General features: G+C 40.4%; 1 protein-coding gene across 5 annotated transcripts in view; it reads right to left on the bottom strand.

Annotated features, from left to right (window-relative positions):
- FGGY (FGGY carbohydrate kinase domain containing) overlaps nt 1–16,950 on the bottom strand; it is a 336,672-nt gene that overhangs the window by 59,948 nt on the left and 259,774 nt on the right. For 4 of the 5 annotated variants that reach the window (XM_054038431.1, XM_054038430.1, XM_054038429.1 and 1 more), the window contains one exon: nt 1,025–1,132. In XM_054038431.1, coding sequence (XP_053894406.1) covers nt 1,025–1,132 — 108 coding nt within the window. Of the gene's footprint in view, nt 1–1,024; nt 1,133–3,007; nt 3,132–16,950 lie in introns of those variants that run through there. The other variant, XM_054038433.1, reaches the window with a different exon arrangement.

The raw sequence follows: 16,950 nt of genomic DNA on the forward strand, positions 1-16,950 counted from the left end.
GCTTTGCAACCTTAACTATAATGGACACAACCAAGCATCCACCATTGTGTTTATTTTACATACACACTTCCTCTCCCTATATATACACAAAACACACAGAGATATAATCTGAAAAAGAGCATATGAAATATTTAATAAATATCTTGATAAATATAAATGTTCCCCAATATAAGAAAGGTTACTGCTAATGTTTGCGATAGGCCCTACCCAAAATATCTGTTTCCAAAGTCCTCCTTAAGGACCCAATCCTCTGAGGTAGCAAGTGCCTACTAGGAGCTGAGAAAATCAAGCCTTTTATCTATTAACAAATTAAACTGATACCTATGTATCTGTATATCAAGTCACACTCCTTGCACACGGGGGAGATTTACATGACAATATAGCAGGGGTGGGCAAACTGTGGCTCGTGAGCCACACGTGGCTCTTTTGCAGTTAAAGTGCAGCTCTTGAAGCCCTCGATGCTCTCCCCGTTTTCTTTCTATTAGACTGTTTGGGGGAGCTCAGGGCTTCTGCCCTGCACCAGGGTGATGGGGCTAGGAGCTTCTTGAGGCCTCCTTCCCCACTATTTTGCAGGGGAGGGATAGCTCAGTGGTTTGAGCATTGACCTGCTAAACCCAGGGTTGTGAGTTCAATCCTTGAGGGGACCATTTAGGATCAGGGGCAAAAATCTGTCTGGGGATTGGTCCTGCTTTGAGCAGGGGGTTGGACTAGATGACCTCCTGAGGTCCCTCCCAGCCCTGATATTCTATGATTCCCCAACTCCTGCAAGCCAGGGCCAAGCACAATAGCCTCTGTCTACTCTTATCAAAATTAACAGGCTTTAGTTACCATTCCCAAGCAGCCAAGCGTGTAGTGCTGTTTGCAGCACATTTGCTACTATGCTATTACAAGGTTTGAGACCGCCTCTCGGCTGGTGTAAATTGGAATAGGTCTGCTGATTTCAGTGGGGCTATGCTGATTGACACCAGCTGAGGAACGGTCCCTAGATTTTAGTAAGAAGCTGTTTGTGCCTTTGCAGTCTCACCAGTTTTCCTGTAGCACTTTGGCCTCCCTCGTTCAACCAGAATCCAGGCACCATGGCTGAGTAATAGGGACCCCAAACACCAGGCACAAAAATGGGAGCATCACTTATCTGGAAAGACAACAGTAAATCTAGTTATTCTCGTTGCCCTCTGTTTGACACAGTATTTCAAGGGCTAACAGTTGACAGCAATTTGGAGCTGATTCTGCAAACACTCATGGAAGTCCTCTGAAATGGTGGTTGAAGCATGAAGGGACATATGAATCTTTAGTGCATCTGGCACATAAATATCTTGTGATGCCGGCTACAACAGTGCCACACAAACACCTGTTATCACTTTCAGGTAATCTTGTAAACAAGAAGCGGGCAGCATTATCTCCTGCAAATGTAAACAAACTTTTTTGTCTGAGCGATTGGCTGAACAAGAAGTAGGACTGAGTGGACTTGTGAGCTCTAAAGTTTTCCATTGTTTTATTTTTGAATGCAGGTTTTTTTTTACATAATTCTACATTTGTAAATTCAATTTTCATTATAAAGAGATTGCACTATAGAACTTGCATTAGGTGACTGAAAAGTACTATTACTTTTGTTTTTTACAGTGCAAATATTTATAATAAAAAATAAATATAAAGTGAGCACTGTGCACTTTGTATTCTGTCGCAATTGAAATCAATATATTTGAAAATGTAGAAACTATCAAACTATTTAAATAAATGGTATTCTATTACTGTTTAATCATGATTACATTTTTTAAAATCACACAGTTAATCACGATTAATTTTTTTAATTGCTTGACAATCCTAGTTTCAATAAATTTTTTAATTGGATGATGTTCCCTTTGCCAGATGGTGATCAGACAATGACCACTGATTAAACCCACTCTAAATTTTAGTCACCTGTCTCACTGGCCAGTCCTACCATGCACATCCTGTAAATTTTCACAGTTGAGATTCAACGTGGAACTTCATGGTCCATAGGGAATGACCCTTCTTTACTTCATAGTTCGTACACACAATAAATAAAAGTCCCAGTCGTGTTCCCAGTAAATGCAATGCAAAATTCCCATTGACTTCAATAGAAGCAGGGTCAAAACTTAAGTATTAGTAGTAGAAGATTTTGCTAAAGTTTAAGGCGTGCCCACTAGACAAAACTTACTGGTATGTGGGTATCATACGTTTAGTAAACATATCCGCAGAAAGGTTTTTGCACAAACAATAGTCTGCTCAAGCCATCATCTTAAATTACAGATGATTCTCAAGAGTAACATGAAATTAAGTAAGAAAAACAAAGAAGAGAAATTGGCTTCCCAAATATTTCTCATCAATCCCCAACCCTGATTTCTCTGGGGAATAACACAACTGTGTGTGAGAGAATCTCACTCAAGTGTACCCACACTATCAGCCTCAATGTTTTGAAATACATTTCTTAAAGATCTTTTGTGCTGAATGACATTTTTGCACAACTAACTGCAGCAAAGTCTCATAAAAAAAAGGGTAAGAATGGCTGCCCTGCCACTGAATTCAACAAGTCATGCAGGACATTAAGCAGATGGGTCCATCAAAAAGATTGCAAAGGATTGGTTTTTTAAATACTGCAATGGGCTTAAATTACAGAAAGGGCAGTTTAGGTTGGACATCAGGAAAAACTTCCTGTCAGTGTAGTTAAGCACTGGAGCCCTAACCCACAGTCCCCTACTCTAACCCAAGACATCACAGAATCTCTAAAGAGAAGAAGGACCATGCAGAGCAGACAAGACCTGGATTTTTAAAGTCTCATCACACCAAACTTTGTGGTAGTCAATTTACCTATCTTGAAAGGATGAAGGGCTGAGCTGAACCTGCAGTTCTAGAAAGGGTAGCTGATCTAAAGCAGAGACTCAAACCACTGAGCTATAATCTCCTACACATTATGGATAAGAAACTGGCTGCACAGATTAAGTATGCTAAGTTACAAGGCCCTCTGAAAATCAGATGTTTACAGACTTACAGGAAGGTTGGAACATTGTTTTTCTTGCATTGTTCTTTTCCATATTTCCTAAGTTACTACTCCAGGATTCCTGAAACAGTCCCATATTCTGCCAGCAGTGACTAGAAGAAGCAGATTGATTAAAAGACTGAACTGCCCTTGGAGCTGGGACTGCTGGGAAGCTGTGGATTCTGAGTGTCAGCAGCCAGGCTCCGTATTTTGGAAAATACCCACAGGAATTTGCCAGGACAGGATGTTTCTGTGCTGGCTCATATCTAGTTGCACGGAGACTTTCCTATCATCTTACTACCGAAATACCATCTGTACGCATTCCAGCAAACTTTCAACACATGCATGGCACAAAATGAGAGTCACGTATCTGTGCATTGGTGAATAAAGCCAATGGGCCTTGACTCTTATTTCTTCTGCAGCCCGAAGCTTCTCCTTCCTCTCCCTCTTAATTACTCTAGGACAAGGGAAGTTGTGCTATCATGCAGAGGATTATCTGCCCTGTTCCCAGCATCATTAGATTTCTCTCTCCCTCCAGCTGCTTCCCCCACCTCAAACAACTTCATACACTTTCAGCTTTGGCAGGATAGGCAGCTAAGGAGCATAACTGAAGATAGTGGTCTCAGTGGAAAGGGAGAGCCGAGAGATTCTTCTCTCACCAGCACAGACACAGAAAGCCTTTGAAGAGCAGTGGAGTGAATCATCTTCCACACCTGTATGTAGAATATAAACAAAATAGCTTGGCATTTCCCTTCCCTGAATTAGATTTGGAGGATGTGTGATGCCTCCAAGCCACCCTGCAGCTGCCATCTATATTTTCATAATAAAAAGCCTAAACTCTGTCTCGACTTACGTCATATGCAACCCCACTGGAGTAAATGGGCCTACACAGGGGAAAGGGTGCAAAATTTACTGCAGCGCCACCCTAGTTACAGTTTTTTATATTCAAATGGAGATGTTTCCCCCCTGCGCTAATGTCATATCCTTTCCATATTAACCTGTGTATTGACTTTCAACACACCCGTGTGCTGGCAATGGATAGATCATTACTAGTGCCATTACTTGTCTTGCTGAAGCTTGGGAAAATCCATAGCCTTCACAGGGCCGAAACAGCCATTTTGGATTTATGAAAAGGTGATTTTTATTTCCAATGTGAATAGGAGAGGTCACCATTCTGGTCTTGAAAGCTGAAATGGGTATGAGGAGGGAGCCCCAGATTTTCTGCCTCATATCTAACCAAAATTGTTACTCGATATAATGCGACTTAGCATTCAGATAGTGGTTGTTGGTTTTTTTTTTTTTGTCTTTAAGGCACTTTACAAACATTAATTGATTTATTATTTATAACACCAACATCACCTCCTTTGGCCAGTTTTTCCTCCCTGATGAGGTAGGTTAATATAATTAATTAATCTCATTTTAGTAACCAAATAGTTAGACTGATGCACAGGGAGGTTAAATGACTTGTCCACAGTTACAGAGAGAATCACTGTCAGAGCCACGATTAGAACCCATGTGGTTCCTGGCTCACAGGCCACTGTATGATATTTACTGCCACAAGTATTTGGGGGGTCAGACAAATTTGGACCTATTCACATGGTGAGTTCTAATATGAGGAAGCATGGCCCAAATTTATACTCATTTAAGTGGATTAAACATATTCAGAGAGAATATTGCCCTCTCTCTGTGATGGTTACTTACAGAAGTTCTCTGCTGCTTTTAGAGAACAATTTCTGCCACGTGGCATTTTAGTTGGGATGACAGAATTTTTTTTATGGAGGAAGCTGCTGACTTCTCCATGTCTTCCCAAAAAGCACATGCCCACCCATTTATCAAAAATGTTTGGGAAGATTTAAAATATCCCATGGATTTTGACCTGGACAAACTGAAGAAATGGTCTGAAATAAATCGGATGATATTCAATAAGGACAAATGCAAAGTACTCCACTTAGGAAGGAACAGTCAGTTGCACACATACAAAATGGGAAATGACTGCCTAGGAAGGAGTACTGAAGAAAGGGATCTGGGGGGTCATAGTGGATCACAAGCTAAAATATGAGTCAACAGTGTAACACTGTTCCAAAAAAAAAAAAAATCACCATTCTGGGAGTGTTGTAAGCAAGACAAGAAGTAATTCTTCTGTTCTACTCTGTGCTGATTAGGCCTCAACTGGAGCATTTTGTCCAGTTCTAGGCCCCACATTTCAGGAAAGATATGGACAAATTGGAGAAAGTCCAGAGAAGAGCAACATAAATGATTAAAGGTCCAGAAAACATGACCTATGAGGGAAGACTTAAAAAATTGGGCTTGTTTAGTCTGGAGAAGAGAAGACTGAGAGGAGACATGATAAAAATTTTCAGGTACATAAAAGGTTGTTACAAGGAGGAGGGAGAAAAATTGTTCTCCTTAACCTCTGAGGATAGGACATTAAGCAGTGGGCTTAAATTACAGCAAGGACAGTTTAGGTTGGACATGAGGAAAAACTTCCTGTCGCAGTGGGTAAGCACTGGAATAAATTGCCTAGGGATGTTGGAAAATCTCCATAATTGAATATTTTTAAGAGCAGGTTAGACAAACACCTGTCAGGGATGGTCTAGATAATACTTAGTCCTGCCATGAGTGCACAGGACTGGACTAGATGACCTCTAGTCATACACGTCTATGATTCTATATTTCTACTCTTCCGATGAAAGAGAAGTTCTGCATTTTCTAGCAGGGAGGATAAAAGAAAAAAGAGTTCTGTCTGGGAAGGTTTAACCTCAGTGTGTTCTCTATACAAGATTATACTAATATGTAAGATATGTAAACATTATAGAGCAATCAGAAACAACTGAAATGATGAATTCAGTTTAACAGTATTCAGCTGTGGTACAACTGCCAGAAGGCACTTTTTGTTATGAATAGATCATTTGGATGAGATACAGACCTGATTGCAACCTTGGTGTGCGCTAGGAAAATCAATGTCAAACTATCTGGGATCAGAAGGCATCAGGAGCACATCTGGCAATGCACAAAAATGTAAAAAGGCTATAAAATATATGATGCTATGTAGAACTATGCTATGGTACCAAAGGACCACTTAAACAGCACTGGCATGAGATTTATAAAAAGCATGGCTTAAAAAAAAACCCAAACTCAATTGCAAAAATATATGTGGAAGAAACAAATTACTTACCAATTATAGTTAAAAGCTAACTTGAAACGAATGTAAGTGAATCAGTGGAGTCATTGTCTTTAATCCAAATTAAGCTTGTGTAAATTTTCAACACTGCCATTTGGTACAGACAATAAATGGAGGAGAACACAGACGTCTGCAGCATAGAATCATCTTAGCCTATACCCCATCCATAAAATGAAGTCATGAGGTAAGCAATATAGATTGAGTTTAGCTGGTATTGTTTTGCCAGAACAACCATAATTGACCAGGCATGCACAGATGTTTCCTCCTCAGTTTTATGTAAATGTTACAGTAATTAGAGACAAGATAAAATAAAACAGGTGAGAGCAGTTTTATAGAAGCATGAATTCCAGCAGAACTTTCCTTTTTAGTTGACTCCATGTGTTGATGGTGTAACCTTACATGAATTCCTTCCCTGACTCTATCTGAAAAGTTGGCTACCACCCGAGAAGTAAATCTTTGTAGTAATAGGGTACACTGCGGTATGTGTATCCTTTTCCATTTTCACCACTCCATCTGAACGGGTCCTCTGTGACAAGCTGGCAGAGTTACAGTATCCGGGTCAGATTCTCCTCTCGTTCACAATAGTTTTACAACGGTGTAATGTCATCAATTTCAGTGGAACTGCTCTTGATTTACATCAGTGTACATGACAGCAGAACTGAGCCCTCAATATACTGTCAGAGCATTTGGCGACATGAACACTTGTTAATGAGGAGCTAGGTCATAAAACCCATTTGAAATTTTTTCACCTATCAGCTTTTACAGACGGTGGTACAGAATAATAGCTGCCGTTGTTAGGGTAAGGTACATAAGTAACAAGATCCAAAATATTTAGTGAGAGTAGACAGAAAGAACAGCACTGTAATCAATCACCAAGTAATAAATGCTATCTACACTTCTGGTCTTTGATCTTTGACAAGTCAACTACACGCATTGACTAGTGCGTTGTCTGCTAACTTTCAAGTCTATGCCTTACTAGAGGTTGAGAATATTAATCTTCATTCAACCCAAGGCTTTAATACTGATGGGTATGATCTTATTTTAGTAATCATTCTATTGTTTTTGCTGCTCCTCGCCAAATGTAGCCAAGTGAACACACCTCCATGACAAAGAATGAATGAAGATCAGTTAAAAAAAAAAAAAAAAAAAGAGGGAGAGAGAGAGAATTCAGAGGTAACTCAGAGCCTTTCATCTCTAGGTCTCTGGTTTGAATCCAGCTCATGTTATTAGCTATGGAATATTATGATTTGGTGACTTTTCAATGGCCTATATTAATTTTGGTGGACTCACCACTGGTGTCCACTCTGCAATTGCCAAAGAGAGGCCAAGAGCTAAATGGGCACAAAAACTGAACTACCTTTCAATTCTAGAGGCAATTCTCCAAGGCCAAGTTAAAGAGAACTAAACTAACCTTGTAAATTTTTTTTAATCACATCAATAATTTCTACAATAAAATGTAATGGAGTTCAAATTGCAGCCTGATGCAAAAGATTTAAAAAAAATCAATTAACATACGGCAGCTCAGACATGTACTCGAAAGAAAGGGAAAATGTTCACTGCAATCTTTGTTACAGGTGTGTATATTTTCAACATTGCAAATCCTGTAATGTGTACAGTGCTGATATTTTTGTTTGATTGTATTCTCCACAAAGCATGGGCTCTGTGGCAATCGTTGGCTTGTTACACAGCTGTACAGTTTTTGTAGTGTCAAATCACACACCATTCTATGCTATCCACCGCAACTGAGCGGCATTGCAATGATACTTGCTTGTGAGTAACTATAAACGAGTAGCCCCATTCAGGTTACGGAAGTCAATGGGAATTTGCTTGAATTAGGAAAGAGTAAAAATAGAGTAAGGACCTCAGGATTTGGCCTAAAGACATTTGTCTGAAAACAGGAACTCTGACTATTTCTCTGATGCTGTTGTTATTCCCCAAATCCTCTATGACAACAAAACTTGTGGCTACGGCAATTGTAAGAATTGGGGATAGACCGACATCATGACATTTGGATCAGGAGTAAGTTTGGAATCTAAAGATTCCCCACATCTGAGGCTTGGATCTAGTGTTCCAATTCAGACTCTCCTCTAATTATAATGTCACAGAGAGAGAACCGTCAGGCAGAAGTAGATGAGCTCTTAAAGGTTCCTGTTTGTAAATATCCTGAACGCCAGCACTTACAGGAACAGAAACAAAAAATAAATGATATGTATGCAGAACTATTTATAATTTTCTAAGTTTTCCATGAAGCATTGACTGCTCTTCCAGCAATAATTCTAAACAGGGTGTATGATTAACGCCTAAGTAATAATATTCTTGATTGTCTCAGCTCTGCAAATGTTTCAGGTGAGTGATTATGAAATGAACCGATGTGCTGTACAGTTTGGCCTTATATCTCACACGAGTTAATTACCGGAAAAGTTTATCAAAATTATTAAACATTTCCACTACGAAGTGTTCATTAAAAACTAAATAAGGAAAAGTATTTTAACACTAGTTTTATGATCATGATTAAAATATTATTAACATTTAACAAAGCATAAGATTTACCTAATGGAAGGTATGTCCACCTTTACTTACACTGTATTTTTAAGTGGGGGAAGGGATGTAGAGGAAAACCAGTCTAGGCCAATATTTTCAAACGTGGGGGCCAGATTTTCAACTGGGGTGTACATGATCTGATTGAGACCAGCCGAGGACCTGGGCCAGACCCCATACTGAGACACTTAAGTGATTGGTCTGATTTTCAGATATGACACGAACCCTAGTTACCATTAACATTCAGAACCCCAACCCAGCTACTTTGGATTTAGGTGCTAACTTTAGGAACCTGAGTTTGAAACTCTATAATTAGAAGTGCCACTGATTGTCTGTACAGCTAAAAAAGGCTCCTTTTCAAGTCTGGAAAAGAGAGTGCCTGGACATGGGAAAAGGGTGGAATTTGTCTGCCTTGAATGCTTGTATCCTTTACTTCCTGAATGTAGAGGAGCAAGAGAATACTGGAGGACATAACTCCTGCAGTAGGAGATTTGCCTGAATGAAGAGTGCAGCACCAGCCGTTTAATGTAGGCTTTCAAAAACTAGGAAATTGGTGTGAATCTACCAAAAGGATCCCTGAGTACACAGCTCCATGGTGGACAACCACAGCCACACTGGGAACATTTAATTTAGCTGCAACCACACTAAATATTCACTGCATTAAATATGTAACCAAGGTCTTAATAAGCTCGTTGTTGTTTTTTTTAAAAAAAAGGAACCTGGCTGTTGACATTTTAAAAACAGCTCAACTACAATTGTTCAAAAAACATCTTCATGCTGAACATTTTGAATACAGAAAAATAAAAGGGTAAAAAAGTTTAGCAGTAAAGCATCCCCTTTGTTTAATTTAAATTTAACTATATGATTCAATGCAAGATATATCAGGCTTGGTATTCCCTTGTATCAACAGGGGGAAATGTAGGAAGTGACAGGCAGTGTTTGTGCAGCCATCCAGCCGGGAGTTCTGCCAGGGAAGGACAGCTTTCAGTTGCAGTCGGGGGAACCCATCTGGCAGAGGCTGCTTTGGGGATATAGTAAGTCATTGTATCCCTTGGTGACCTGGCCATGCTCTGCCGACTTTTCAGACTACATTGGCCAACTCCAGTTTCTCCAGCAGAGTCTGAGGCGTGGGTGCCTGGTGCCACACAATATCACTCCTGGGGAGAGATTTTCCATCACCTGAGATGGACAGCCCCACATTATACTGGTGACCAGCATCTCTCAAGGGTGAAGCTATCTACCCAATATTTAAAAACTACACACAGTAATTAAAACAAGTCAATGTTATTTAATAGAGCAATATATTTAAATTCTTTATTTGTATTTGCTTATTTTTCATTGTTACTCTGTAATATTAGCTTCCTCACTATTGCATTTTTCAGCACTGACAGAGCCTGCCCACGAGAGACTTGTCAGATATTTAAAATATTACAACCAACTGACTTTTGCCTGTTCCCATTATGCCTGTTTCCTACACTTCTACTCTGGCCTCTTTTCAATGTTGCCTGAATGTTAAATCCATCCTGAGCATGGGTGTGGGCAGGCAGACAACAGGTACAGCACGGCATCTAATTATTTTCTTTTTATTCCCAAAGGCCAAGGCTTCTTATGGCAATTGACAAAAAAAAAAAAAAAAAAAAAAAAAAAAGTTTTAATCTGTTAAATTGTTTTTTGAGTTAAAAAAATAGTAAATTCCTAATGGATTCAGAAGCTTTTTGCTAAGCACTTAAGCACCCGCAGTACGGCATTGATTTATTTTATCGTTTTATTTAATGAAATGTCTGGATACAGATTAACCTTTTTTTTTTTTTTTAAATCATATTTACTGTGTCGCCTGCCTTGAAATGGGAACTACGAGTGCTTTGATAAATGGACTGAAAGGTTGTCTGGTTACACAATAGCTTCTAAGAGCTGGTGTCCTCAGCTGAAATGTTATTTTGTCCAGTTCTAAAGCAATACTGCTTAGTGACTCACAAGAGAGAACTCCCACCCCTGCCACTCATTGTAATAGCTCACTGGGGATATTGGGCCTCAACAGAACTACACACCAATTTGTATCACCCCCTTATTTTTACTCCTTTTCCATTGTCACAAAATCACTGTTCTTTATGAAGATTGTAACCCTCAGACAGACACTAATGTGTCCCAAAGTTAAAGTATAATCTTAAAAACAGCACATTTTATGACTATGATCAGTTAAATTCCTGGGAGTTCATCATAAACATGGACTAATTCCTCTTAACATTTCCAACTAACTAAAAAGCCAAAAAATTCAAACCTGAAAGTCAGGTAGGGAATTTGAGTATCAGAAAAAAAGGAAGAAACTTACTTACTATAATACAGGTCTGTCTCATCTTACGCTGGGGTTACATTCCGCGGTCAGTGCATAAAGCGAAAACGGCGTATAGTCAAAATTACATTGAGTGTAATACCGGGCGGAATCACCCACACTACAGGAACAGTATTTAAATTGTTATTTTTCTCTTTTTTTTTTGTTTTGTTTTTGCCAACCGCATAAAACTGAATTTGCGCATGTTAAATGCACGTAAGATGCGACAGACCTGTAGTGACTTCAATTCAAATGCAGAACAATGGCAATGTCTCAAAAGAACATTGGGGTATGTACTTTTAACTCTAAACCTTTTACCTCAGATTGTAACTCCTAGAAACATACCCAGGCTACGTCTACACTGGGGGAAAAAAAAGTATATTCTTTATTCAGGTTAAAATAGCCGTAACAACACAGTATCATGGCTTTTAAGTTGAGTTTGCAGCTCAAGTTAAAACCTAGAGGGCAGCCTGAGGTTGTACTTGAGCTGCTAACTCACATTAAAAGCCATGATACCATATCTTCACTGCTAATTTAAACAGAATTAACAAATGCAGTTTAGCTAAAGTGAGTTAAGATCACACTTTTTGTGTGTGCAATGCAGACACAACCAAAGAGCAGACTATCAGCAGCACCATGCCCCTTCTAGACCTCATGGAGGCCTCTCCATTGGTCTAGGATAAGGGAGGAGTAGAGGCTGAATGGCTGGGCTTCAGTTGTGTGCGTCTTGTACACCTTGGGAAATCTGTGTGGCTGGAGTGAGGAACAAAGAAAGTTAGCAGAACCCCAGGTTATCTCATCTTTTCCACAGACCCCTCCCCATCTAGGGTTCTGGGGCAGCCCCAGACGGGAACAGTCCTGGTCAGCATGGCTGCAGTGGAGATGTGTTGCCTGAAAGCTGGGGTTTGATGCCAGGGGCCAGAGCCAACACAGAGACACGGGGCCTCCGTAGGTTCGTCTACAAAGCAAGTGGCGGCCCGCAGCTGCAAGACTCAGAGCCCAGGTTGGCAGACATGGACTCGCGTTACAACTGCGTCAACATTGTGGCTCAGTCTGGAGCTCAGTCTCTGAAGCCTAGGGGGCAGGATGGGCTTCAGAGCCCAAGCCCCAGACTGAGCTGCAATGTCTACATAATTATTTTTAGTGCCATAGAGCAAGCCCTATAAGCCCAAGTCTGTCAACGCGGGCTCTGAGCCCTGTTGGGTTATCCTGTCCCATATCCCTTCCTGAAAGTTATGCCATAGAAGCTGGCCTTCTGCTACTAAATGTCTTTATAGTTCCTCCAGGTAGGGACAAAGCCTGAGGTCCTTACTCAGACCTCTCGTCAGATCTGATAGACACCCAGAGAATGGTGAAACTCCTGCATGAACTGGAGTTTAGCTGCTGGATAAAGTGCCCTGAAAATTTAGCTCTCAGAAGGAAAAAGAAATCCAAAAAGTTACAACATTAAAATAAACACTTCCCTTGTGTCAACACGGTGACTCATATCGTCCTTTATAATGGCCTAATCCTGTGAGGGGCTGAGCAACCATAATCCTACTGAGAAACATACCAAGAATCTCACTCAGAATTGGGGCTGGTTTATTTTCTTCAGCCTGCATGAACGTCCCATGTACCTTCCGATTGTACAGTGGAGTACAGTTCAAAAGATTTATTTTCCCTTTTTACCAGTAGGTAAGACATCAGTGGTTTGAGCTGGTACTCCCTCTATTTGTAATGGGGAATGTCCTAGTACCAGCAATATCTCACCTGCTGGTAACAGGAAACTTCAACTGCACCCCCTAGGTGTCACTGGAAGTGGATTTACAGTACACAGGATGTGCCATCTCATGCTGTGTTTTAAACATGCTGTTATTTGAAAAATTAAAAGGGCAAAATACCGAGTGCTTTATTCAGTGTTTACTTGCTCCTTACTTACTGAAACAAACTCCCAGTGACTGGATAAACACAGAGAGGACCTCAGGATTTCACCCACAGTTATAAACAATGAGCTCAGAGTAAACTGTGATTCTCAGGCACACGAAGAGAAAGGCAGCAGCTAATGCGTCACTGTACTTTGCTCACACAACTATTGTACATTCTCCCTAATTAATTCTGCCCCAACTAGTGCTTCTCCCACCCCCGCTCGTATTTGTAGAGGGAAGAAGAAACTCAGATAAACAACTGTTGCTTCATCAAGGGCTGCGTGAGACAGGATGGAGAACGAAAGTCCTTTGTGGTAAACCTGCTGCCCATGTGTCAATGGAGTCTTCCTGAATTTAGTGGTTTGCTGCTGTTTATAGAAATTAAAAATTTATCATTTGTATAGTACTGTGGCCCAGACAGTCCTTAATACTTTGCACTTACTGTATATAGTACCTTTCATTCCAGGATCTCAAACCACTTCACAGACAATTAATTCAACTTCCCAGCACTCCTGAGACATAAGTATTGCCAGTGGAGCTGGAACAATTCGTATAGTGGGGGTGCTGGGAGCCATTGAACCAAACTGTAAACTCTGTATAGGATGGAAATCACTTCAAGCCAGGGGGTGTGGCGGCAGCACCTCCAGCATCTCTAGTTCCCGCATCTATAGTATTGCTATACCTATTAGTGCTCAAATTTGAAATCATGTATTGAAATCCTCTTCAAATGCCTTCTCTTCAGGGCCGGCTCCAGGCACTAGCTTAACAAGCAGGTGCTTGGGGCGGCCCAGAGAGAGGGGCGGCACCTGCGGCAATTCGGGGACGGCAGGTCCCTCACTCCCCCTAGGAGCGAAGGACCTGCCGCTGAACTGCCGCCACCGATCGCAGCTTATTTATTTATTTGTTTGTTTGTTTATTTTTGCTTGGGGTGGCAGAAATGCTGGAGCTGGCCTTGCTTCTCTTCACAACTCCAGAACTCTAATTGACCCCTCCCAAGCCTCTTATCTCCCCCTTTTCTGTTAGGAAAACAGGATTAGAGGGGCACTGATACATTAAAGAAGATGCACTAATCTTACAGCTGTGTATTCTCCTGCTTTTTGCTTTCTTCCATTTCTTTATTGTCATCACTCTTTCTCCCCATATCTTACACTTCCATTCTTTATTTATCTTCATACCATTTTCAGTTATTCATCTACTCTTGTTCTCTTTCTGTCTTATTCCATTCTCCTCCTCTCTCTGCCATATCTCTTTCCATTCTCCTCTCCCCTTACCCAATGTGCCTGCCCCTCAGTGTTCTGGCTGTCCTCTTCTTAGTCTCCTTGGTCCTCATCTTCACCTGGGTGCTATGACTGCATACCCTGCAGGTGCAATCTGAGCACTCATTTCCATTTTCCAGGTAGGCAAACGGAGGTGCAGAAGAAGGATAAGTGATTTGACAAGATCATAGAGTAAGTTGGTGACATGGTCATAAACTAAACCCAGGAGTTCTGTCTGAAAGTTCTATATTGTAGCCACTATATCTTACCACTGAGTTGCAAACATTGCAATTTGAAAGAGTTTAAATCCCACCAACACAAACATTTTTTTCATTGAAAATTTAAAAAAATAATTTAAAAAGAATCCATTAGACTGTCTTGAGTCAAGAAGCCATCTGAGCAAAGTATGTTTCAGCTGTACTCTAGCCACTTCATTACAGTTTAATTCAGGGTCAAAGGAGTTAATATTAGGGTCAGCATAACCTCTTCTCTTCTCTCCACCAGGAAGCCTAGCACATGGAATAAAAGTGAACTGTTTAATAATCACCTATCCAGTCACATGAACAGAGAAGACCAGCAAGGTGGAAGGACAGTCAAACACTCACAAATCGGCTTGTAATCAGAAGGAAATCCTGTACCCAGTTTTATTAGGGGCAGATTATTCTGATAAGAAGCTGGGATTTTATCTACACCGTGGGTCTCAGGCTAATCGATTTTTCTAAATCAGGAGAAGAGTAACAAAATTGGATACTTTGAGTTTACTTGAAATTTTGTACCTGTCAAATCTGATAGTTTAAAAATATATTAAACAGGAAACAAAGGAAAATCATCTTAAAAACACTATTAAAAAGGAAGCTAAAATTCTGGCTTGTATCCTCTAAAGAAAAGAATTTCATAGTGAATGGTTAGATCTTCAGTATATCAAGTTACAATGGGATACCCTCATTAATTATGTGCTTTGGTGAACCTAGACAGGCGAAGTTTGATGTTTAAAGTGTGAATGTTCATTCTTTACCTTTGGATTTAGGCCAGAACTAATGTTATTTTCATGTAATTTCTATACGGGATAATGCAGTGATGCTGCAAGAAAATGCCAACAGAAACAGATTCTCAAAGCTCAAACACCCTTACAACACAGTCCAGCACATAGCAGCAATCTGATTTACATTCTCCTCTCATCCCCTCCCTTCTCAAACACCTCCCCTCCACTGTTTGCTCCAAACCTAAGGAAACTATAGTCACAAAATGATGTCTCAAAGTGCTATCCTCTAGACTCTCAGTGGTCTCACCTTGGCAAGATCAGAAGTGGAGTCTCTTTGGAGTGAGGGAGGAGTCTTGCAGGGAAAAGCCCTACAAACAGCAAGCTGTGTAGGAAGCCTCAGCCTAAAGCATATGTTTGTAGCCCTGAAGTTAAAAAAGAAAGGAAATGCCCAGGAAAGAGATGTGTTTTGGACACAGAGTCAGACCTTGTCCATACTTCATTGTGTTAGAAATTTAACACATATGATGTTCAATACAATTTGCCCTTAATGTGGACAAGGATTGTCATGTTTAAACACATGCTTGCTGGTCATGGTTAATGGTAGGGGGGTGGGGGTGGGGGCGCATGTGTCATTGCCCCTGAAGGGTGGAAGGTAGGTGGCATTTGTAAATCTAAAGAGACAACATTTAAAAAGTCACTAAACTCTTCTGTGCCTCAGTTTCCCACCTATAAAACTGGAATAAATCTCACCTCTCTTACACAGAGGAGCTATGAGGCTTAATTCATTTATTACTATAAAGTTCCTTGAGATACCTCGGATAGATGGTAATGCAAAAATACATAATATTATATATCAGACATCCCAATATACAGCTTTATGTCACACAAGGGTAGCTTGCAGTCAATCACAGAATGAAAACCACTGCATCTGATGGAACCTTCAAAGCAAAGCATTTTCACTGATATCAATGACACGGCTGAAGAGTATTAGTCTTAGTCCAGTTTTAGAGTGGATTATTTTCCAAAGCATTTACTCTGTCCATATCTGTACCATGACTCTCACTTTTTAAATTCTAATGGCCCATTCACAAAAGGGAAGGGGAGCTGACCGTGGCGTTTTCTGGAAATGTTATTAGGCATTATCTACTTATATACAATACAGTTATTATACTGCTTTCAATTGTATTCTCATGCATAGGTGGAGTTCTGGCCAAGTGTTGGGGAGTAAAACCTGGATTTCAGTGACAGGGTGAGCTAAATAGGAACTTCCCACTCTCTCAATCCAAGATGTACCCAAGCTGAATTATGTCTGGCCATGAGCAAAGGAACCTTGCTTCTAACAAAAACTTTAACAACTAATTTGCCCAGAGAGCCTTCCTTTCATCTCTGCCAGGCTGTAGGAGAGGCTGGGAGGCAAGCTGAAGTAAACATTACACAGGCTCGGCACTGCTGGCTCTAAAGTAAACTCTTCGACTTCCTATTTACATTTCAGGATCTTAAGCTTTGCGGTTTTCTAGCTCTGCAAGTAAGTGCTTGGGGTTTGGGAGGCAGCCTGCATCTGATCTCCAAGCCTCACCAATATCTTGCTAGCCTTTGTGAAGAAAATAAAATAGGGTAAAAAAAAAAAAAAAAACACAACCATCTTTTTATACATCCTTCCAGTGAAAATATTTCACTTCTCACCAAAAATATCAGACAAATTAACGCCAACAATGGGGAAGTGGAGAAGGATCCTCTTGCCAAGAGAGGGTGGGGGGAAGTTTCA

The sequence above is a fragment of the Malaclemys terrapin genome, chromosome 8, assembly GCF_027887155.1.
Source record: "Malaclemys terrapin pileata isolate rMalTer1 chromosome 8, rMalTer1.hap1, whole genome shotgun sequence".
Taxonomy (NCBI): Eukaryota; Metazoa; Chordata; order Testudines; family Emydidae; genus Malaclemys; species Malaclemys terrapin.